This window comes from Mercenaria mercenaria, chromosome 15, assembly GCF_021730395.1.
Source record: "Mercenaria mercenaria strain notata chromosome 15, MADL_Memer_1, whole genome shotgun sequence".
In the NCBI taxonomy this organism is placed as follows: domain Eukaryota; kingdom Metazoa; phylum Mollusca; class Bivalvia; order Venerida; family Veneridae; genus Mercenaria; species Mercenaria mercenaria.
Window position 1 is genome coordinate 21,174,272 of NC_069375.1, and position 26,107 is coordinate 21,200,378.

Below are 26,107 nucleotides of genomic sequence, written 5' to 3' on the forward strand. Positions count from 1 at the left end.
AAAAGAGGTGTTTTAATGTACAAGCCTGTATCTAAACTTCCTTTTACGAATTAAAGCAAAAACTGAGTAGTAGTTTCAGACTAACCTCTGTTTTACCAATGGCATTTAAGACCCCCATCAGAGGATTGGGTCCTCTCTGTTTCAATCGATACAGTTTTTCCTTCAAGTCTTCAGGATTAAAGTACATTCCAGCCTCATCTATCAGGTACCTATGTTCCAACAACAGTGACCTCATCCCTAGTATATTTGTTTTATTTGGTGGAATATATGGTAACGATTTATTGTAACCGAAAGTAAGGCTGCCCTGACTATCTTCCTCATCAGCCCCACTCTCATCAACAGACATGTTTTCATCACTTTCATCATCCTCAATTTTTAACTCATCACGAAGTTCTAGCAAGTAGTCAGATACTTCGCTTATCTCAGAGTTCATGTTAGCTTCTGTTCTAGCTGCTTCTTGTATCTCTGTCTTCTGTCGTCGGGTTTTCGCTCTTTTCAAATTTGCCTTCTCTGTTGCTTTGAGGAGAGCCATAGCTGAAACTTTCCTTTTTCCCTTTTTAGCCTTGAAGAACGCTTTCTTAGAGTCCAAATCCAGTGTCTATGTAATATACAATGGTAAAAAAATTGTTTTTAATTGTTGAAATACTACAAAATTGTTTCAATTCATTGACATAATTTTTTTTCGTTTTAGCTAAAATGCTTATTTCATCAGAATTTTAACAGATTTATATACATAAAACTACATGTCCTTAGACTGAGAGTATCATGTAAAGCCGCAAAAAAAGTAGACGTGACATGTAGTTTTCTCTTTTGCATAACCTTTAAAGGGGTACTATTCCAGATTTTTTTTTCAATTATTTTTTCCCTCTTAAAAAAGAAACTACCGTATTTTACCTAAGTCTTGGGACAGCATAAAATAATTATTTTTTTCACTGTCCCAAGACTTATTTCCCGAAAAATAATTATTTTGAAAAGTGTCCCAAAAATATGGACACAATAATCGTCATCGGGTAACATCCCCCACCCACCCGTGTTGAAAGCGGGAAAAAAACAACGATTATCGGTAATTATTCTGTTGATAAACAAAGTAATTGGCCTTGTTTTCGTCATCAATTAACACCCCCTCAAAGAGCTAAAAGAAGTGTGTCGGTATCATGACATTAGAAGTGGAGATCAAAGCGGTATAGTTTCCCCGAGATTTTCATGGCATTGCGTCATGTTTTCGCGCCATGTTGCACATCACTGTTTGATCGTACCGCCTCGGTTCTTAAGTGCTGAGAAGTAGATCTAGTGTTGTAACAATCAATAAAAAAAGCTTCTTTTTAATTTGTTAAAGCGAATGTGCAATATCCCGTATAAACTGACAGGTAAACGTGTCAAACTATAATAGCGAATATCTTACCTCTGTGACCTATTTGCCCTCAAGGAAATTACAAAATGGTTTCAGAAGAATATCTTATTATAAGGTGTCGTGACAAAAAATACATGTACATGTACAAAGATTCATTCAAAACTTATTAAAAATACGCAACAACATCATTATTGTTTTTGTTTTTTAACCGCATTTTCTATTTACGTTCACGAGTTCACGTAACAGAAATCTGTTTGCCAAAAATCGTTTTACTTCATATTTTTAAATTGCTGCCGCCTTTTCATTATTTAAGATTTTTCTATTCTGTTTTTTGTACTTTCTGGTCAAAAGTCTGAATTTTATGCCCATAGTTTGTATCATTTATTTACTTTTAGAAAGAAATAAGTATTTAGGATCGCGCTGTTTGAAATTTTGCAAGTAATTTTATGAAAATTCGACCGTTTTTATAGAATTTTGCCAACATTTCTGTCTATACCTTTTTAAAATCGTTATAAAATTCAAACTATATTACTTCTCAATCGGTGTTGAAAATCTGAAGCGATAAAATAAAAAAATGAATGCATGACGCGCGTTTTTTGTATACGTGTCGATGAACAAAAGTAACGGCGTTGTAAGTTAGACATTACGATAGGTCGCACGTGCTCGTGGCATGGAAAATTACCGGCATGGCGTTTTGATATCTGTACGATTCGCGGGTAAATTCCAGTCAGTGGTAAATAAAAATAAACAAATAACGGAAAATGGACTTCCTGGCTGCAGCAAAAAAAAAAATACAACACTTTACTAGTAGAAACACGACACGAAAATGTTAAAAAAAAATAGTCTTTGGTTCTTATAATTGTTTCATATTTTGATCGATACAACACCATACAATGTATAATAACGGTATTTGGGTTACATCTTGAATCAGTACGAACCTTAGTCCCAACACTTAGGGACGAAAAATACGCTCAGAAAATACATGTCCAAAAACTTAGGGTCAAGAAAAATAATTATTTTTCCACATTTTAGGGGTGTCCCAAGATTTAGGGTGTCCCAAGACTTAGGTGAAATACGGTATGCTCATCCGAAATGAAACTCCAGGTATGCAGCTTCGCACTTTTTTATGTATACATGTACTTTCTTCAAATACCATCTGGTCTGGCTAAGTGAAATCCTTAACAAAACCCTAGATGCACAACTTCAAAATGCTGAATTACAATCCTTCAATGTTTCATAACTCTAGGTCAAATAGTTCTTGACATATATGTAACACAAACTTTTAGACTAAGTCAATGGCAATAACCTTGTTCTGGCTTAGTGAAATCACAAAAAAAATCCCCATGTGCAAAACTTCACCTTACTTCCTGTAAGGTTTCATCACTAGGTCAAATAGTTCCTGAGATACATGTGAACCAAACCTTTACGCCCTTAAAGCCAAGGACTAACTTAAGGTCTGTCAGAATGAAATCCTAAACCAAGCTTCGGGTTTACAACTTCACATGCTAAATTACACTCAGACAATGTTTCATGACTCTAGGTCTAATACTTTTTTTTTATAAAAACATGACACAAATTTTTGGACACTTCATGAATATTTTGAATGAAAAAGGGCTTAACTCTGGTCTGGCTGAATAATCACAAACAAAAGCTCAGGTTAAATGCTGTATAACAATCCTATGTTCAAATACCTTTTGAGATGCAATCAACACAAACTTTTAGATCCTTTATGCATATTTTTGAATGTCAAGGGTCATAACTCTAGTCTTACTGAGTGAAATCCCAAACAATACCCCAGGTACACAACTTCACATACTTAATAACAGTCCTATGATATGGTGGCTCTAGGTCAAATACTTTTTGAGATATGCATCACACAAATTTGAAAGGACAGACATCTGGATGGACAAGGGTGAACCTAAGTGGTCCCCCTCATCCAAAAAAGGTATGTCGGAGAACAGCAATGCTCGACTATTCAACAGCCTTGTGTGAAGTTTCAATTCATTCCCGCAAGTGGTTACCGAGATACCAGCTTACATACAAAAACTTAACCAAATTGGGATGCGGATGCGAATGCAGACGTGGACGCATAGGTGAGTTCAGTAGTTCTACCTATTCTTTGAATAGTCAAACTAAACAATGTTGGGAGGGTATAAGAACATTCTAGCATAAAACTGTTGTTTTTGTTGTTTTCTGGGGGTGCTGTTTTACCAGGAAAGCAAACACACACCTTTTTACATATGCATAACATCTGGCAAAGCATGTATGTATTACGTTTACGATTAATTAACGATTAATAGGAAATGACATCAACAAAATTAAACAATGCCGACAATCCCGCACATTTCATCAACATTTAGTGGCACTGATGGACAATAAATTCATTTGATGTAGCATTTTAAACGTTTTAGGGTAAAATAGCATTAACCAATATTTGCTTTTATTATATACCTATATAAATTATGTAAAAGAAAATGACCTTTATTTCACAATTAAATATGAACAGGCAGAAAATAATTCTGTATTGTACCTTTTGTACTGTATGCTGCCAGACTACTTTTATTAATATGCATGACCTGACACAGTTCTATAAATAGCACACATAAAAACTTCACTTAGTTCCATTTTAATATTGATAAACATTGAAGATTTCGTTCAATAGCAAAACAACAAACAAAAAGGTACAGTATATAATAAAAGGGTATTTATAATAGTAGCTAGATCTGGGATTTTGTATTCAGCTCTCGTGGATTTTGCAAGGTTGGATCACACTCAGCGCCTGCGCACCTTGAGATCCAATCTGGCAAAAATCCACTCGAGTCGAATACAGCATCCCAGATCAAGCTACTTGTTATAATAACCCTATTCATGTTATAACATTAATCCCTTTGGATGTTGCAGATGTTTATAACATGAAAAAAAAATGCATTATCCCTACATTTATGTAGTCTGAAAAATACATACATGTATATGTATAAAAGTACATACTGCATTAATCACTAAATACATACTTTGTGTTAACAGAAAGAATTTTCAAACTTATTACATATTAATTCCTATTTTCAATTTTGAAAGCCCATGTTAAAACAAGGAAAGCCAAACTTGATTGTACCTTCATCAACAATACAAGAGATTTTCTGTTTAATCTTCTCTCCTCCTCAAAACCTTTGTACTTCATCAATACATGTTTCGGATCTGTAAAACACAAACAGCAAAATAAGAATTACAGGCAAACTCTATTTGATTGATGAAGTCTATATGACCACTCAATGCTGCTTCCTGGGAAAACCAATGAAATGTGAGGTGCAGTTGTCCACTCATAACATTTACGGTTATACTGTGGAATTATCAGTTTCCATGGGAGACTAATTTTCTAGATTTCATGGTTGAGACAATCCATGATATTTAATCCTAACAAACATGCAACATTTCCAATAATTTTATCTGCAAAATATGATATGCACAATTTGTATCCCCTCAAAATAGCCATTTTAATCCAAAACCACATAACTTTGTGCCCATAAAATTAAATGATTTTACAGAAATAATTTGTTGAACATGTTTTGAAACGATTATGAAGAACAATAATACGTACACATCAAAAACTGCTTTCTCCTTCCACGTCCTTTATTCAATTCCTTAGGATCCATTTTGCTTTGAACAAGACGTTTAATCTGGGCCTTAATAGCATGATGTTTTCTGACATCTAACTTCCAAGCTTGAGCATGGGCAATCTGTTTCTCAGAGCGTGGACGTTTCTGTAATAAACAATATATGAGCCGTGCCATGGGAAAACCAACATAGTGGCTTTGCGACCAGCATGGGTCCTGACCAGACTGCGCGGATGCGCAGGCTTCGCTTTCAAAGCCTATTGGAATTAGAGAAACTGTTAGCGAACAGCATGGATCCTGACCAGACTGCGCAGATGCGCAGGCTGGTCTGGATCCATGCTGGTCGCAAAGCCACTATGTTGGTTTTCCCATGGCGCGGCTCATATGTACACACTACTTTTCTAAACAAAAACACTAGATTAGACAAGTAAGTTTCTCAACTGCTGTTTTCATTCAATAATTCAATAACAACATTTTTAAAACTTCTATGATGTAGACGATGATGATGAACAACTATTTCTTGTTTGAATCAAATCCATTCAGTAATAACTGCTAAAGAGCAAAACCGCATCAAAACTTTAACCTGAAATTCTAATTAGAAAGGGGGCATAATTCATGAGATAAAATAAGAGTGTTACGGCTCTTGTTTTATATCATGAGAGTGATGCCAAACATCTATTCTAAGTTTGAAGCTAATCTGTTAAAGTAGAAACAGTCATAAAATGAATGTGGTATCAAAATTTAAACCCAGCTGTGGACATAGATGCTGACCATGTGTAGAGTAGGACAGCTCTCCATACTCTTTGAATAGCCGAGCTAAAATCTGTTCTCAGAAACTTTCATTCAGGTGCTGCAATTAGATACATATGCCTTATACTGTTGGGACTTAGAATTGGTTGAAAAAACCTCTTCAATTTAACACAGATGGTCTCTGGGAACATATTTTACATACCTAAATGTCTTTTATGACACATATATGAATACAGAGCTACCTACTATAACAGCTTTCTACATTTGTCCTATTATTTTGTTACTACATAAAATATTTTGCTTTTGTATTTCGCTGAGAGCACAAAACTTACCAAGCAAGAGGACACAAACTCAATCACCTGGCACACTACTTTTTTTATATAAAAACCTCTTTGATCTAGTATGGAATCCAGAAACAGGAAGAGATTTACTTTTGCTATATTTGCGAAAATACAATATACATGAAATTAAGTACACAAGAAAGTGCTGTTACTGTTATAACTAATACTACAAATGTTACAAACTGGCCATACATTGTGAATATTAATTTTATTGTAATTTTTAAAATGGCAACTTAGCACTTGGAAAATATCTGATCTGAAAGTACCTCAACTAAACAAATATTACAAACCTCTTTCGGCTTCTCTTCTTCCTCTTGTTCTAATTCAAATTCCGAGCTCTCCTCATCTTCTGGCTCTTCCTCCTCACTTTCCGCCACTTCCCACGGCTCCATGTTATAACGCTTTGGGTTCTTTGGAGGTCTCCCATGATCTATAATACAACAATATCAGATCTTTGTTTAAATTTCATGGGTTTGCACTTATCAACATCATTTTATAAATCAAAACTGTAAATGCAGTTACCATAATCAGTGCTCCAAACAACCAATACTGACTAACTCTCCATTTGAATCAAAGTTGGAGAAAGAATAACTTCAGATAAATTTTCTTCTGACACATTCACATGGAACACTGTCTTACAATGAGATCTAACTCACCCTAGAAATTGTGACACTGAACTTTGTAGCCTACTAAGAACAGCTTTCACTGTTAACAGAATACGTATTGCTTTACCAAATTATAAGACAACATGAAATATGGCTCAAACCAAATTGCCGAGCAGACAGAATAACAAAACATATTTCAACCTCTCAAACATTATGTCTAAGGCTTTGGCATATAAAACAAAAAAAAGTATCTGTAAAACCAATGGATGCTCTCCAAAACTGCACATAAAAAGAACAAATTTTAGAGTGGAATTCACACACTGGGCACATATGATATAGTTTACTAATGTTGAATTATCAAATGGCAATGTCTCATTGAAAAAAATCATTCCACTGGAACAGGAAGAAAATATATGCATCTCCTCATGAGAGTGAAGCCACATAAGAATTTTTGCACAATTTTAGCCAGTGGTTGAAGAGAAAATATATACTCCTGACTATGATGGCAATATAGTTTACAAAATGTTGAATAATTAAGGGGCAATAATGGAACATGAAGATAATATGCACATCTTCTCTTAGGAGTGAAGTTTCCTATGAATTCCAGTCAGTGATAGCTGTGGAATAATCTGGACAAGAAATGATACTAGTAGTATACTACTGTTAAATAATCGAAGGGTAATAACTCTGGTAAAAAATCATCAAAATGAACATGAAGATAATATGCACATCTCCTCTTGACGATGAACCTACCTATCAAGAATGGCTATATTCCAACCAGTGGTTGCTGAGGAATGCTATGGACAAGCATTGTACTACAGTATAATACAACTGAATAATCAAAGGGCAATAACTCAATGAAAATTCATCTGACTGATGCATGAAGATAATATGTGCATCTTCTTATGATATCAAAGCTTTTTATGAGGTTTCACTAAATTTTAACCAGTGGTTGCTGAGAGATACCCCAGACAAGAATAATCAAAGGGCAACTAGAGATGCTTTTGAGAAAAGTGCATGTCTCCACAACTGCCTAATCATCTAAACAGTAAGTCAGTCTTTATATACAGTTTACTTAGAGCACATGTGTGCATGCACTTTTTTGACACCAAAAGGACCCCTATATAGGCACCAGTTTGAGGGCAAAAATGCAAAAGTGTTTTTTGGTAATTCAATGGCCATAATTCCGAAGTGCCTAGGCAGATTTGGCAAGTTATCGAACTTTGTTGAGCACTTACTGGTAAACACATTTTGTTCAAGTTTAATGAAGATCGGATGAGAAATGTTCGACTTAAGAGTGCGGACAAGTTTTGTGACAGAAAGACTGACAGACAGACACAGACTGGTGTAAATCAATACAGTCGAGTGCACTTAATACGAACTCGCATGAAACGAATTTTCGGATTAAACGAACAAAGTCCGAATTCCCCGGCCGAGTCCTTCTGTTTTCTTTGTAAAATTATTTCGGTAATAGCGAACTCGCTTGATACGAATAATCGGTAGATACGAAAACATTTTGGAGGTCCCAATAAGCTTAAATATTATACTTTTCCATCTTTTGATAAGAATTATTTTTAGAAGTCGTGGCCGTTATAAAATGTGTTGAAAATAATAATATGGTCAAGCTTGTGCCGTGTGGCAATTGGACAATGGAGTAGTTCACACTTATTCACAAACAAACACTCGATCCTTTGTGTATCATGTCAATATAAAACAATTTAATCAATTGACAGGTCAAGATTTAAAGAGGTGTAAATAATTTTAAACACATTATTGACGTTCTAGTGTCGATACAGGTAGGAAGTGTCTTACAAAATATACAAACTTTTATACCTCTTAGAATGATTGTTATAAAGTACAAGCTTCAATGTTGGCGGTGGATGTAATTTGGCGCTTTTGACCTCGACCGCCCATTAAAATTTAAATTAATACAGTTTTACCTGTTTAAGTATGACTTTTCTTGAGTAATTTCAATGCTATCTGAATAAGTTAACTTAATCAGTTTAAAACTATTAACCACTTTCATATATCGGAATCTATTCACCGATGATACCGGTGATACTGCCCAGATTGCTCGGACAAATTATCTGGTCATACATTCATTAATACGAATTTCGTTTGATACGAACATATTTCTTAGGTCCCGATGAGTTCGTATAAAGCGAGTTTGACTGTATGTCTTCCACACCACTGTGTAGTGGGAGACATAATACTAAGTGAAAAATCATCTGACTACAACACGGAGACAATATGTGCACCTCCTCTTGATAATGAAGCTTCCTGTGAAGTTTCGCTGAATTCCATCCAGTAGTTTCTGAGAAATTATCCCGACAAGAATGTGGAATGGACAGACTGATGAGGCAGGGACTATATGCTTTCCCTTCGGAGAGAGCATAAAAATTAACCTTTGTTGAGCAACACATAAAGCAGCAAGGAAACTACTGGTCTTATACACGGAATGACATATGTAGGAAAATTTGAAAGGAGGCCAATTTAAGTAATTTAAGTAATGTCTTCTTACCTTTTATGCATTTGGAAATATTGAGCAATTCTCGTACTGAGAGGTTACAAGGATTTTTCCCTCCAAAAGCTGCATTTATCATACGTCTTTTTTCTTCCTCCTGAAAAATAGTTTTCAGTCAATTCAATAAGTAAGACGATGTTCATTTCTTGAATAAAAACTTTATAGATTAAATCTTGTATCCCCAAATGTGTGCAAGTTCTGTAACAGAGATGTTGTAGAAACAGTACTAGAGATCAATCAATGACACAAATAATAATCCTGCCTATCTATAGGTCTGTATGACCAATTAATAAAAAAAACAAAACAATAAACAATCCAGTTTTAACTCAGGATTACATATATATATCCATTTCCGGCCTTTTTTTCAATTATTTTGCTCGTACTTTTCATGTCTGATCTATTCATAACCTTTCCTTTGTACCAAATTACAGGAAATTCTACAGTTTAGAGAATTCTTATCAGTAGTCACACCTTGATAAAAGGCATACTCAGATATTTTTCAAAGGCATAAAATTGAGTCGTTCCATGAGAAAACCAACATAGTGGGTTTGCGACCAGCATGGATCCAGACCAGCCTGCGCATCCGCGCAGTCTGGTCAGGATCCATGCTGTTCGCTAACAGTTTCTCCAATTCCAATAGGCTTTAAAAGTGAACAGCATGGAGCCTGACCAGACTGCGCGGATGCGCAGGCTGGTCTTGATCCATGCTGGTCACAAACCCACTATGTTGGTTTTCTCATGACACGGCTCAAATCTAGGATTTATCTATACTAAACTAGTGGTGGTTTTGAGAAAAGCACATGTCTCCCACAACTATGTAATCATCTGAATATTAATAGTAAGTCTGTTTTTGTATACTGTTTGTGGCCTATTGGTATTCACATGTTGGGAGTAACCGGTCTACAATGCTGTATTGGTAGTGGTTAAGTCACTGAACACTGTATGACTATATATGAAGTCGTGCAAACAAATTAGGAGGCATTGTTTGATCACTTATATGAACAAGAAACTCTCATTGTCTTACTTTGTCCAAACTGAAAACGAAATACATTTCAAAAGTGAAATGTCCATGTGTTTTTCTTATCTGGCATATGCAAGTAAGGATAGCAAAATAATGAACGTTGTGCAATTATGTTGTCAAGGTAAGAAAAAATCAATCTCTTTAATGAAGCATGTCTGTATAATACACCAAACATTGATTCCACAATAAATCAAAGTGCTTTAATTTTTCATCCACTATTCCACCTGTATGTCCCTTTAACAAGAGGGCTATGTAGGCCCTGTATCGCTCACCTGACCTATTGACCTAAAGATCATCAAGATAGTTTCATTAAGATATGGTCATAAATGCAGCCTCTAAAGTTTTAACTAACTTTTCCTTTGATTTGACCCATAGACCTAGTTTTTGACCCCACATGACCCAGATTCAACACTGACTTAAAGATCATCAAGATTAACATTCTGACTAAGTTTCATGAAGATATAGTCATAAATGTGGCCTCTAGAGTGTTAACAAGCTTTTCCTTTGATTTGACCCGGTAACCTAGATTTTGACCCCATCGGACCCTGATTTGATCTTGACCTATAGATCATCAAGATTAACATTCTAACCAAGTTTCATCAGATCTGGTCATAAATGTGGCCTCTAGAGTGTTAACTAGCTTTTCCTTTGATTTGACCTTGTGACCTTGTTTTTGACCCTACATGACCCAGATTCAAACTGGACTTTGAGATCATCATGAGTAACATTCCGACCAAGATTCATGAAGATACAGTCATAAATGTGGCCTCTACAGTGTTAACAAGCTTTTCCTTTGATTTGACCTGGTGACCTAGTTCTTGACCCCAGATGACCCAATATCGAACTTGTCCAAGGTTTATTGAGGGTAACATTCTGACCAAGTTTCATTAAGATTGGGCCAAAATTGTGACCTCTAGAGTGTTAACAAGCTTTTCCTTTGATCTGACCCGGTGACTTAGTTTTTGACCCCAGATGACCCAAAATCGAACTCGTCCAAATTTTATTGAGGGTAACATTCTGACCAAGTTTCATTACGATTGAGCCAAAATTGTAACCTCTAGAGTGTTAACAAGCTGTTCCTTTGATTTGACCTGGTGACCTAGTTTTTCATCCCAGATAACCCAATATTGAACTCGTCCAAGATTTTATTGAGGGTAACATTCTGACCAATTTTCTTAAGATTAGGCCAAAATTGTTACCTCTAGCGTGTTAACAGTCAAATTGTTGACGACGACAGACGGATGGACGTTTGACGGACACAGGGCTATCACAAAAGCTCACCTTGAGCACTTTGTGCTCAGGTGAGCTAAAAACGCAATATGAAACAGCTTTGTAAATTTTGGAACTAAGTAAATCGTTTTAAGTATTATCATTTTTGTTTTAAATATACCTATCTTTTCATTTTCACAAAATAATCACTCTAAGGACTCTAATTTCTTCTCTTATGGCATAACTACATCCATGGAAAAACTCTGCTGTAAGCTTCAATGAGAAACTTTATATTCAAGACAGCACATGTGTTGAATATGCCATTTAAGAAAGCCACACAAATGAATGTCACCTGACTAGATTGGAAATTAATTTGATCTAAAATGCTTACATTTCCCTTTTTAATATTTTTAGAGATCTGGTCATAAAGGTTAAGGTCAGTAGGGCTACTCTCTGAGGTCTCATCCTGTAGCTTGGTCTGTATGTTCCTGATATAGGCATCAATCTGTGTCGCTACAACATCCTGTAGCTTGTCCTGTTTCTTCCACAAAGCTTGTCCAACATTCATTTTTTGTCTTCTGATTGGAGGGGGTCGAGGTACCACTAAGTTACCTGCAAAGTGTAAAAGATATTAATACTAGATGGAAGGTAACTACACATATATTGAAACACACATCATTATATGGTTGTCAATAGTAAAAGCTGAGTTTAATCTCATAAAATCTCTTAAACCGTAGAAATATCTGTGCATCAGAAATACCAAAACAGCATAATCAGCTCTTACAACCTTCATTATAGCAATACCAATGTGCACAATTCCACGAAGAAGTTGCATAATATGACATTCCACTTTAATAAATATGTACCTGCATGCTTAAAAATAATTTCATTATCTTCATCCTTAATGAAAATAGTCTAAAATATGAAAAATTGTAAATTATTCCATTACTGACAAGGGCAACATCAAGCATGACCATTGCCACTGCAGAGGCAAATGTTTTTTGTACAAAGTGGCCAAAAAGAAGAAATATATTTTGAAATAATAAATTGCATGCATATTAGTTAGAGAAGATAGAGTGTTATCAAGAACTACTATGTTCAATATGCATGTAATAGTTCTGATTTATATACACCGCAGTTCCTTAACTGTTTTTCACCACCCTCATTAAATAATAATAATAATTTCTTTCAAAAGTTTCATGTAAATTTACTGAAGTGAGATAATTTAACAAGAGGACCATGATGGTCCTGAATCGCTCACCTGTCCCCACATGACCCAGTTCTGAACTGAGTATGACGTCATTTTTTCTATTATTTGACATAGTGACCTAGTTTTTGAGCTCATGTGACCCAGTTTTAAACTTGACCTAGATATCATCAAGATAAAAATTCTGACCAATTTTCATGAAGATCCATTGAAAAAAAGTTTTGGAGATATGCTCTTCGATGAAAGTCTAATGGATACATGGACTGACCCATGAACACACAGAGACCATCAAAATATCCCAACTGCCTTTCAGCAGGACAATAATATACATGTTTCAGTATTGAACCTTTTTGTTTTAGATCTTCTACTTATAAAACACACTGCTGTATTAGCCCAGGGCCGCTTAAATGCTAAATTTCAAATACAGTTGAATATCGTTACCTCGATATCGGTTAGCTCGATACTCCGGTTAGCACGATGTGTTTCAGTCGGTCCCGATTTTTTCCTATTTACCTTAATGTAATTATTTATCATTACCTCGATATGAATAGCTCGATATTTTGTTTAGCTCGATGAGATTTTTCAGTCCCGTCAATTTACCTGTACTGTTTTTACACCTGGATTCGTCGATATCACAGCTTGTCAAAATATCCATGTTATTTGTAAGGTGTGAAAATCAACCTATTGTTGTCCGGCGATGTATTAATCATATTCAAGTTAGTTTGTATGTATGCTTTGTTTGTTATTTAATCTTTAATCCAATTTAAATGTCAGGAAGTCTGCATTTAATTCCCAATAATTAGTATCATAAAACACCGTGCAAGCAGGAAAGCTGTTTTCAAATATAACAACTAATTTAGATGAAATATTTTCTGCTTGACGGAGTAAAATCTGCCATTTAGGACTGAGTAACAATATTTAACTGGCAAAGTTTCGTTATTTAAACACAGTCAAAATGACTACTCAACTAGGAACGTTACCGCTGTATTCAGACTTGTTTAGGGAAGGAATAAAAATAATAACGTTTAAATGTATATTTTGAAAAATTATTTGTAAATAAAATTAAAATCGTATTTATGTTTTATATTATTTCTTTCCCCTTTCAAGCCCTCTGAAAAAGCATTGGATATAATTACAATATATACGTCCGACACAAGTACAAAGTTGTCCCAGATAGTCGATATCGTTACGTCGAACTTCGGATACGTCGATGCAATTTTTACAGTCCCTTGAATATCGAGGTAACAGTATTCGACTGTATTTTGATTTATTAATGAGAAAGAATATCATTCTATATACAAATGTATGTATAATATTGCATTCTGTCTGCTTTTATTGAGAAGTGAAATAAACCCAACATGAAACATGGTTATAAAACTGAGTTTTCCACCTGTCTCACATCTAAAGTGTGTGAAAGACTGTGAGCTAAATCTTGAAATTGACCAATGCCATTGCAGCAACCTCAGACCTATCTCCAGACTTATTTTTATAACCTTGCACTCAAGATTGTGTTCTGCACCCTTGGATAGATACTAGCGGAAAAAAGAAACTGTGCATGGGTATAATATGCTATAACTTAGGAGGTATATAAGAAATCGCAAAAAAAATTTCAACAGGGTTTTATCTGACCTTTATTTAACACCAGCTCAGTTGATATGGTTATTGCATCAGCAAATGACCGAGAGGGATACACAGCTTACCTGTGTAAAGTTTCAAGCTTTAATTTATACAAGAGGGCCAAGATGGCCCTAGGTCGCTCACCTAAGAAACACACCATAACAGTGTAAAACATGTTTGACCTAGTGATTTCATGGAAACAAATATTCTGACCAATTTTCATTAAGACTGGACCAAAAAATTGGTCTCTTGCGATAAAACAAGCATTTTCTTAGATATGACCTAGTTTTTGACCCTAGATGACCCATGTTCAAACTCGACCTAGATTTTATCAAGGCAATCATTCTGACCAAAGTTCATGAAGATCAGTTGAAAAATACAGCCTCTATCACATACACAAGTTTTTTCTTTGATTTGACCAAGTGACCTAGTTTTTGACCTCAGATGACCCATATTCAAATTCGACCTAGATTTCATCAAGGCAATCATTCTGACCAAATTTCATAAAAATCAATTGAAAAAAACAGTCTCTATCGCATACACAAGATTTTTCTTTAATTTGACCTAGTGACCTAGTTTTTGACCTCAGATAACCCATATTCAACCTCGACCTAGATTTCATCAAGGCAATCACTCTGACCAAATTTCATGAAGATCAATTGAAAAATACATCCTCTATTGCATACACAATGTTTTTCTTCGATTTGACCTAGTGACCTAGTTTTTGACCCCAGATGAACCTTTTTCGATCTCTGCCTAGATTTTATCAAGGTAATCATTCTGGCTAAATTTCATGAAGATCAGTTGAAAAATACAGCCTCTATTGCATACACAACGTTTTTCTTTGATTTGACCTAGTGACCTAGTTTTTGAACCAAGATGACCCATTTTCGAAGTTGGTCTAAATTTCATAAAAGTAATCATTCTGACCAAAATTCATGAAGATCAATTGAAAAATACAGCCTCTAGCTCATACACAAGGTTTTTCCTTGATCTGACCTAGTGACCTAGTTTTTGACCCGAGATGACCCATTTTCGAACTCTGCCTAGATTTCATCAAGGTAATCATTCTGACCAAAATTCATGAAGATCAATTGAAAAATACCGCCTCTATCACATACACAAGGTTTTTCTTTGATTTGGCCTAGTGACCTAGTTTTTGATCTGAGATGACCCATTTTCAAACTCGGCCTAGATTTCATCAAGGCATTCATTCTGACCAATATTCATTAAGATCAATTGAAAAATACAGCCTCTAGCGCATACACAAGGTTTTTCTTTGATCTGACCTAGTGACCTAGTTTTTGACCCGTGATGACCCATTTTCGAACTCGGCCTAGATTTCATCAAGGTTATCATTCTGACCAATATTCATGAAGAATAATTGAAAAATACAGCCTCTATCGCATACACAAGGTTTTTCTTTGATTTGACCTAGTGACCTAGTTTTTGACCCGAGATGACCCATTTTCGAACTCTGCTTAGATTTCATCAAGGTTATCATTCTGACCAATATTCATGAAGATTAATTGAAAAATATCGCCTCTATCGCATACACAAGGTTTTTCTTTGATTTGACCTAGTGACCTAGTTTTTGACCCGAGATGACTGATTTTCGAACTCGGCCTAGATTTCATCAAGGCAATCATTCTGACCAATATACATGAAGATCAATTGAAAAATACAGCCTCTATCGCATACACAAGGTTTTTCTTTGATTTGACCTAGTGACCTAGTTTTTGATCCGAGATGACCCATTTTCGAACTCGGCCTAGATTTCATCAAGGTTATCATTCTGACCAATATTCATGAAGATCAATTGAAAAATACAGCCTCTATCGCATACACAAGGTTTTTCTTTGATTTGACCTAGTGACCTAGTTTTTGACCCGAGATGACCCATTTTCGAACTCAGCCTAGATTTCATCAAGGTTATCATTCTGACCAATATTCATGAAGATTAATTGAAAAATACAGCCTCTATCGCATACACAAGCTAAATGTTGACAGACAGACGACAGACAGACGACAGACAGACGACAGACGACGGACGCCGGACATCGAGCGATCAGAAAAACTCACCTGAGCATTGCTCAGGTGAGCTAAAAACTGAGCGATACATGAACATTTTACACATGCACAGTTTCTTTTTTCCGCTAGTATATTACCTAGCTCTCTGTCAGCTATTTGCTTGTAATAATCATATGCCTGTATATTGTATAAGACGAGAAATGCATCCAAACTATCCTGCATCTCTCTTAATGATCTGGTTTTTCCTTTATCTTCTTCTTCTTCTTCTTCCTCAACATCTTCTTCTTCTTTGATGTCATCATTGTCATCATCATTATTATCATCATCAGAGTCTTTAGCATCACGACCTAGAACAACAATTTTTATGCTAAATATTATGATTACATACTTTGGTAACTACTGAAATTATTTCATGGAAGATTATTCACACAGTAGTGAGAAATTGCTAATATCTGTGAGGGACTAATTCTTATGGGTTTCACCAATCATCTTACTTAAAACATAATTTCTTTTTTAAAATAGTTGGAAAACTGGTATATTTATGCCAATGTATTTGAGTATTCACCAATGCATAAAAAAAGTTACAGACCATAAAGTTTCCAAAGACATACACTGAAAAGTAACCCTTAATGAATATAGATTTTCTATTCAGTCATAAAGAGAAAAGTAGCCTTGCATACTGGTGACCATGTTTCTTCAAATCAACAGGGCCTGTCGAAATTTAGTGGAGAGTCAAGCAATGATCATTACTGTGAAATTATTTGCAAGCTAGGCCAGCTGTGTCAGGTGAGAAGATTACTGAAGTTTTAAATAAAGCTATTATGAGAAAAGTAAACGCTTACAATCAAAATAGCAGGAAAGAATTTGGCAAAAGTACACCTTAGGAATATCGCTGTAAATTATTTTGAATTCTGGCCAGTTTTTACCTGAGATTTTATAACGCTTTTCCTCTTGGTTGCCATGGCAACCAGAAGTCTGGTCCAAAGGAAGCTTAAGGAACAAACCAAAGGAACACTCATGGTAACTTTGGTTGCAATCTATATAGTAGTTTAGCATTGACCTTCTATAAAGAAGATGACGAATGGTTGATGGGACTTTCAACAATCTTAACGGCTAAAAATGAGCACTCTGTTCTCCTGTGAACTATCAAGTGTAAATACAGGTAGTTTCTTACCTCCTATTTCTTTCAATTTTTCAATTTCTGTCTTATGTCTTCTTCTAACATGAGGTGTTTCTCCTTTCCTAGGATGTCCTGGTTTACCCCAACGAAGCTTTAACCCTGACTTTGGAACAATCTTAAACAAGAAGCAAAAGGAAGAATGGTAAAATATTAGGCAAAATGAAAGAGCCAAGCCAACACTCGACATATTATTATTCCTGAATGACTTATGTACCTTGCTGTAATCTGACTACAGAGCTCCCATTGACAGCTATGTTTAATTATTTGTTTTATCCCTAGCCTGCTGGCGGCAAGCAATTCTGCCTTTGCCACTGCAAACCATGATCAGCCTGCACATCCCTGCAGTCTGATCATGGTTTGCAGTGTTTGCTATTCAGTCAGTAAATTTTCAGTAAAAAATCCTTCAAATAATTAATGGAACTGACAAAGTTAAATGATAGACCAGTTCATTTAAGAAATTTAGCAGGCTAAAGGTTAAAGTCTTTAACACAATTTTTGATATCATCTCAATGATATGCAGACATGCTGCTGGGCTTAAAGTACACAGTCTGGTTGAAAAATGTCACTCTGATAGTTTTACTATTTTTTATTTTGTTATATAAAAAGCCCTAAAAGTAAGAAAAGATTTTGTTTGTTTGTTTGTTTTGGGTTTAACGCCATTTTTGAACAGTATTTCAGTCATGTAACGGCGGGCAGTTAACCTAACCAGTGTTCCTGGATTCTGTACCAGTACAAACCTGTTCTCCGCAAGTATCTGCCAACTTCCCCACATGAATTATCAGAGGTGGAGGACTAATGATTTCAGACACAATGTCGTTTATCAAATAGTCACGGAGAACATACCCCCCGCCCGAGGATCGAACTCCCGACCCCGCGATCCGTAGGCCAACGCTCTTACCTACTGAGCTAAGCGGGCGAGCTAAGAAAAGATTAATAAAGGAATAAAAAAAAAATCTCATGATAAATACAGGTATACCTTTTTAAATGGAATGAAGTGGAAATTAGTATATACAATTGTAGTGGGGAGTTCGCCCGCTTTGCATTACATGAAGCCTGGCTACATTCTTTTTACATGCTTAAGTTGAATTGTTTCAGGTATACACACACAATTATCAACAATGAATATCAAACATACATAAGCATTGTGTCACTCAGTTTCCTTTAATGAAAATCATGTAAGTGAGAAGAAGTTTAAAAGTTTTTCATACCGCGCCACTTCCAAACTTGAAGGCTGGATGTTTCAGCTGTTTCTGTACCTTCTTCTACAATACAAAACAATTGTAACTATAGACAATACTTAATATAACACTTGTGATACTCAATAACTCTAAGTATGCTGTGACATCTTACAACCCAGCATTCATATAATATTCATGGGGGATTATTTTTTGTGTGTGGATTTTGCACTTGAGTAAATCCATGAAATTAAATGCCCACAAATTAGTAAAATTCCAAGTAACAAGTAAAGGTTGAAATCTACAAATTCATATCTCCAAGAAAAGCTGTTTTTGCCAAAATGGCAAAACTTAGTGCCAACAAAATCAGATGATATCACAGTATTTCAAACAACAGGCATGTCTCTTGATTTCTGTCCAATTTTTAACAAGAGGGTCATGACGGCCCTATATTGCTCATCTGATAAACTTGGCCTTGGAATAATCAATAAACATTCTGACCAAGTTTCACGAAGATAGGGTCATAAATGTGGCCTCTAGAGTGTTAACAAGCTTTTCCTTTGATTTGAGTGGTGACCTAGTTTTTGACCCCACATAACCCAGTTTCAAACATGGCACAGGAATCATCAAGATAAACATTCTTGCCAAGTTTCATGAAGATAGGTTCATAAATATGGCCTCTTGAGTGCTAAATAGCTTTTCCTTTGATCTGAGCAAGTGACCTGGTTTTTGACCCCACATGACCCAGTTCTGAACTTGGCCTGGGAACCATCAAGAAAAACATTCTGACCAAGTTTTATGAACATAGGGTCATAAATGTGGCTTCTAAGATGATAACAAGTTTTTCCTTTCATTTGACCTGGTGGCCTTGTTTTTGACCCCACATGTTCCAGTTTCTATCATGGCCTAGAGATCTTCAGGATAAACATTCTGTGCAAGTTTGTATCAAATCAAAGCATAAATGAAACCTCTATACAGCTGAAAGGCCCAAAACAGAACATTATGTCCCTTTCAGGGGCAGTAACTCTAGAACCCATAATGAAAATTTCTAGTTGGTTTTTGAAAGGAACCAAGATCTTATTGTCACTTAAGTTGTATATAAGTGTGGTTAAAATCTAATGTAAAATGTCACTTCTATCGTGTTCACAAGGTAAAAATTAACAAATATTGGCTCTTTCAGGGGTCAATCAGGGGCCATAACTCCCAGAACCTATGATTGGATCTGACAGATTCATCATGGAATCCAAGATCTATTGTTGTTCAAGATATTTTGCAAGTAAGTATCAAATCAAAACCATAAATGAAGTCTCAATATGGCTGCAAAATCCAAAATAGTAAATTTTGGCCCTTTAAAGGGTCATAACTCTGGAACCCATAATGGAATCTGGCCACTTTTCAAATGGAACCGAGATAATTCCTAAAATATTGGATTTAAGGCCAATATGTAATACCATGTGGGTGATGATGAAGAAGAACTATTTTATGTTTGAAGCAAATAAATAATTGCAGAGGTAGTAAAAGTGCATCACAACAGGACCTGTCTGCTGATGCATGAACAAGCAGGACAGCTCTCCATAGATCTGCTATTGTGGTTCTAAAATGACATTAACTATGTTTGCTTTTTTTTTTTACAAACTTCATTAATAATAATTATAATATAATGATAATAATAATGACTTTATTTATTGAGGCAACACTATTAGGCATGCCCAATCTTCCAAGTGGGCCTCAAAATTATGTACTATATTTACAATAGATTTCAAATACAAATTTGACAATAGCATGATTACAACATTCTAAGCATATGTTATGTTGTTCACTTTCCAGTTTGTTAAATAGGATCTTTTGAACTGCTCAAGACTGTTAGAATTTTTTACTTCAAGAGGTAATGTGTTCCAGATTTTTGGTCCCGAGTATTCAAGGGATTTTCTGTACAGTTCTAAGTTTGGTTTAGGTACTTCAAGACATTTATTTGATTCTGATCTTAAATTAATGTAAGGATGATGTACAAATTTAAATTTACTTTGAAGATAGGATGGACTAAGATTGTTAATTGATTTAAAGACTAAAATTGCTTTCATATAATGCAGTCGTTCATTGAATTTCATCCAGTTCAGCTCTTTAAACAAATCTTCAGATCGAAAATCAAAACATTTATCAAGGATGATTCGAGCTGCTCTTTTTGAAATTTTGTAATTTTTTCCATTGAATCCCTGTTGCAATTACCCCAAATCGTGCAGCAATAATCCAAGTGGGGTAAAATATAAGCATTAAAGAAAAGTTTTCTCTGGGGAATATCTAGGTAGCATTTTATTGAAATATAAAAACTAGTAATATTTAAATAGTACATTTCCTACCATAAAATTCTGAAATTCTATAACACTTTATAGTCATAAATGTTTAACATACACTTTGAGAGTAGAAACCCTCAGATAATTGCTGCCATTTCATCAGACGTTTATATCTAACCAAGAGCATATTATCATTCCGTCCTTCAAATTCCATCGCAATTCTTGTCCAATTTGCTGTCATAAAAAAGAGAAAAAATTACATACAATAACAGATTTTCTCATTTTTGTGTTGGATTAACCACAAAAAAATAATTTCATGGATATGAAATCTTATGCTTTTTTGGTGAAAACAGGTACTTTATGGGGATATTACTGTAAAAGCAGAAATTTTCGCGAGGGTTTAATTTTCCCTATGTTTGCATGGCCCTACATCCCATGAAAAATTCATCCATGCGAAAATAAATCACCATTAGTATAGTTTAAATCCAAGTATGATACCATATTATTACAATTTCGTGAATATAAAACCTTGCAAATTTCAAATTCGTGAAATTTTGACCCAGTGAAAATATATGCTTTTACAGTAATTTGTGGATTTTAAGATATGAAGATAAAATGTATGGTAATTTTTTAACAATATTTCAGTTACAACACAGTGGTCATATGTACATATCTATCTGCCAATATCGTCAAACTCTTTTCAGGGACATACTTTTCTACATGTCAAAAAATCAAAGAACCATTCATGTATTACTACAAAATGATACAAATCTTGTTTTCTTCTGACAAGCAATCTGATTTGGCCAGATTTCCTTGTATCAGTTAAAATTTCTGAAGATTTTATCAAAATATTTAGAACAATGTTCGAGATATGACTCTGGAAAGACAAAAAATGGACTAATAAACTCTGTAATACAGTATACTGTGAAATCATTAATATTTGTGGGGGACTCATTTTCGTGGATTTCGTGGTTGAGTCAATCCAAGAAATTCATCCAAACGAACACGTAAAATTCCCATTCATTTTATGTTGAAAAGTTTAACTCCACGAATTCATATCCCCACGAAATTGCAGTTTTGAACAAAACCTGGAAATTTCATGCCAGACATTAAATGATTTTACAGTATATCTAAGAACAAAGGACCACGAACCTTGTAATGGCAGTACTTAACCATGGACATTTCAAACAGGATGTATCTCTAACATCTTTAACACTGGGGCATAACCTTTAACCTGCTAGCAGCAAGTGATTCAGCCTTTGCGACCAGGCTGATCATTGTCTGCACTGTTCGCTATTCAGTCTGTATATTTTCAGTGAACACCCCTTCGAATAATAAATGGTATTGCCCAAATTGAATGATAGACTAGTCCATTTTAGAAATTTAGCAGGCTAAGGGATAAAAATCAAGGAAAAGATAAATCAAACAGTAGGTAGAGAAAACTTACATCCATGAATCTGATGTAACTGTAATAATTTCTTATCATCTTCATACGTCCATGGCTTAAACAGAACATCTCCACTTAATCGATAGACAAATCTGTAATGAAAGTAGAAAATTAAATCTTACTTGTCTATCAAGACCATGCTTGGTGCTCGGGACAGCTAAAACATTGTCTCATCTTCATTTGCAGGTGGACTATATTTAATGAAGGAAAGAACTAGTGGCCTTTAAGAGCAAGGCCGTCTCTCTATAGGGAGTTTTTAATTAATTTTGAGACCTTGTGAAATATACCATAAAATAAAATTTTGATAAAAGTTTCATAAACAAGAGGGTCATGATGACCCTGAATCGCTCACCTGAGTAATATGAGCCACATGTTTAAAATGGCAAACTGATCATAAAATATTAGAAAGTAGGTCAGTAGGTCACATTCATGGTCACTGAGAGTCAGTTTTAAGATTGGTGTGCAAAACTGTACATGTCATCAAAATTTCAAGGCTTATCTTAAAAAACAAGAAAGTAGGTCAAGGTCACAGTCTAGTGACCCCTAAGCACTTGGGGTCATCAGTCAAAATTATAATCAAGCAGTCTAGGAAATATGATCCAATAATTTTTTAAGTATTTATTCCTATATAACTCATATAACTAGTGACCCCCAGGGCGGGGCCTCTTTTCACCTCAAAGGCATAATTTGAACAATCTTGTTAGAGATCCACTAGGCAAGGCAACATATCAAATATCAAAAGCCTATGCCTTGAAGTTACAGGCAAGAAGATTTTTAAAGTTTTTTTCCTATAAAAGTCTATGTAAAACATGAGACCCCACTCCCGGGTCAGGGCCTCTTTTCACCCTAGGGGCATAATTTGAACAATTTTGGTAAAGGACCACAAGGCATTGCAACATACCAAATATCAAAAGCCTAGGCCTTGCAGTTTCAGACAAGAAGATTTTTAAAGTTTTTTTCTGTATAAGTCTATGTAAAACTGGAGACGCCCCTCCCCCAGGCAGGGCCTCTTTTCACCCAGGGTTAAATTTTGAACAATTTTGGTAGAGGACCACAAGGCAATGCTACATACCAAATATCAAAGGCCTAGGTCTTGTTGTTTTAGACAAGAGATTTTTAAAGTTTTTTCCTATATAAAACTATGTCAAACTTGTGACACCCGGGGCGGGGCCTCTTTTCACCCCAGGGGCACAATTTGAATAATCTTACTAGAGGACCATTAGATGATGTTACACGCCATATATTAAGGCTCTATGCCTTGCGGTTTTGGACAAGAAGATTTTTAAAGTTTTTCCTTTCGGTTGCCATGGCAACCAGAGTTCTGCATGGAATTCAATTCTTTGAATATTTTTGAAAGGGGGCCACCCAAGGATCATTCCTGTGAAGTTTGGTGTAATTTTGCCCAGTGCTTTTCAAGAAGAAGATTTTTTTAGAAAATGTTGACGGACGGATGACGCACAACTGACGACGGACATTGAGCGGTCACAAAAGCTCACCATGAGCCTTTGGCTCAGGTGAGCTAAAAAGGTAACAGAGCAATGATGACCCTATACTGCTCAGGAGAGATTCATGACTCAAACGGGAATAAGTGAGCTATTACTAAAAATATTCATAGCCCCAGATGCTGCTTTGATACAGGGAAGTAAAACATTGTGATCTTGACCTTTGACCTTCAAGTCTGACCTTAACCATGGACCTAGATATCTTGGTTGTACACTCTGCAGGTCATCTTGATGAGGGTAACAACTGATGGTAATTTCATGAAAATCCTTCTTATGGGTAAGAAGATATGGAGCTGACATAAATCTAAGCTACTTTAACTTTGATCTTAAAGTGTGAACTTGACTTGGACCTTATCACCTGGGGTTTTCATTCTGCATGACATCTGGATAAGATTAGCAACTGATGCTAATTCTATGAAAATTCTTTCAGTGGTCAAGAAGATACGGAGTGAACACATAATTTAAGCTATTTGATATTTGATCATTTAGTGTGACCTTGACCTTGAACTAAGTAACCTGGGTCAGATGCTCTACAAGTTGTCACGAAGAATTAAACAATAGATGCTTGTTTCATGAAAATCTTTAAAGTGATTTAGATGATATAAAACGAGACAGAAAGTTGGGCTATTTGACCTTTGACAGCCAATTGTTGGACACAAAGGTTTCAGATAACTCACTGAAACGGTAATCATTTGATATATAGATAAAATCTGTTTATTTTAGAATAAGATTGAAATATCTTACATAAGGTTCGAGAGTGTAATAATATATCTGACCTTACATGCAGAACAAAGATATTTTCTTTTTATTTTATTTTTAAAAAAATGCTTTTAGGTATCTTTTTTACTGAGGAATTATATGATATATTTCACCCTAATATCTGAACAGTTCACTGAATAAAATATAACATATTGTTACCGTATAAAATAGGTCATATAAGTGTATATACCTTTCTCTACATTGTATAGCTGACCTAGTTGGTACTAGTTCCTTTATTTTATTCCAGTCTGCCACACCACCATGTATATGAATGGCATTCACCAGTTGCTGAAACATAAATAACATACATATATAGCATTGTCATTTTTTAACCCTTATATTACACTGCAAATTTTGAACATATAGTTTTTCAGATACTGTTGTTTAAACTCTATAGTTTTACCTTAATGTTAATTACTGAACAACCTTAATTTAACTCTCTGATTAGTAAATAGACTATATTTATTGCATCATATATTGTGCAATGCCCACATTGAGAAATTCACATGTATACTCCAAGCAAATAGATTAAGCCTGCTGGTCAAATAAAAGTCATCAGAAACCCCTTGTCACAATGTAAAACAAATTGGACAAATCATAAAAACTGTCTGGGCCTAAGACTAAAGCCAGCATCCAGACAGTCTACCAAACAAATTAGGATGCTATTGAGTAGTCTGATTGAGGTCTGAAATTACTATTTTTATGACATTTTAACTATGACCAGACAGCCTTCAAGCTATATCTTCTGTATAGAAGCTTGGCAAAATCATAGACACAAAAAAGAACAAGACTGGACTTAGTGGCCAAACTTTGTGATATACATCTGGATATATTCTCAAAAATAAATATACTTAAAATTTGGATACAATTGCATAGAATAATATTGTTACTCTGATAACTGTTAGACTCGTTATATATTGTTAGCAAAACTTAGTGACAGATTTTAAAATAAGATATAAACTAGAGATGCTTTTGAGAAAGGCGCATGTCTCCCACAAGTGCCCCTCTGAAAAATGTTAGTTTCTCTAGATGTTTTAAACGGGTGGATCCAATTAGATAGTCTGGATGAGTGGATCCAATCAGTAATTCAAGGGCCATAAATCAAAAGTGCCTGGCCGGATTTGGCTAGTTGGGTAAGGTCTTATGGCCAAACACATTTTGTTCAAGTTTGGTGAAGATCGGATGAGAAATGTTCGACTTAGAAAGCGGACAAGAGTAAACAGACGGATTTTTTTGGAAATTCAAGGGCCGTAACTCTAAAATGCCTGGACCGATTTGGCTAGTTATCAAACTTGGCCAAGGTCTCATGGTCAAACACATTTTGTTCAAGTTTGGTGAAGATCGGATGAGAAATGTTCTATTAAGAGTGCGGACATGAGTAAAAAGGCCAATTTTTCGATAATTCAAGGGCCGTAACTCCAAAATGCCTGGACCGATTTGGCTAGTTATCAAACTTGGCCGAGGTCTCATGGTCAAACACATTTTG

General features: G+C 35.2%; 1 protein-coding gene across 2 annotated transcripts in view; it reads right to left on the minus strand.

Moving 5' to 3' along the window:
- Positions 1-26,107, minus strand: part of LOC123547616 (uncharacterized) — a 62,440-nt gene that overhangs the window by 13,521 nt on the left and 22,812 nt on the right. For both annotated transcript variants that reach the window (XM_053524744.1, XM_053524742.1), the window contains exons 13-24: positions 24,812-24,909; positions 22,361-22,452; positions 21,032-21,147; positions 18,656-18,709; positions 17,442-17,562; positions 16,405-16,614; positions 11,804-12,024; positions 9,180-9,279; positions 6,344-6,483; positions 4,947-5,109; positions 4,464-4,546; positions 86-598 (exon numbers count right to left, since the gene is read on the minus strand). In XM_053524744.1, coding sequence (XP_053380719.1) covers positions 86-598; positions 4,464-4,546; positions 4,947-5,109; positions 6,344-6,483; positions 9,180-9,279; positions 11,804-12,024; positions 16,405-16,614; positions 17,442-17,562; positions 18,656-18,709; positions 21,032-21,147; positions 22,361-22,452; positions 24,812-24,909 — 1,911 coding nt within the window. The remainder of the gene's footprint in view (positions 1-85; positions 599-4,463; positions 4,547-4,946; positions 5,110-6,343; positions 6,484-9,179; positions 9,280-11,803; positions 12,025-16,404; positions 16,615-17,441; positions 17,563-18,655; positions 18,710-21,031; positions 21,148-22,360; positions 22,453-24,811; positions 24,910-26,107) is intronic.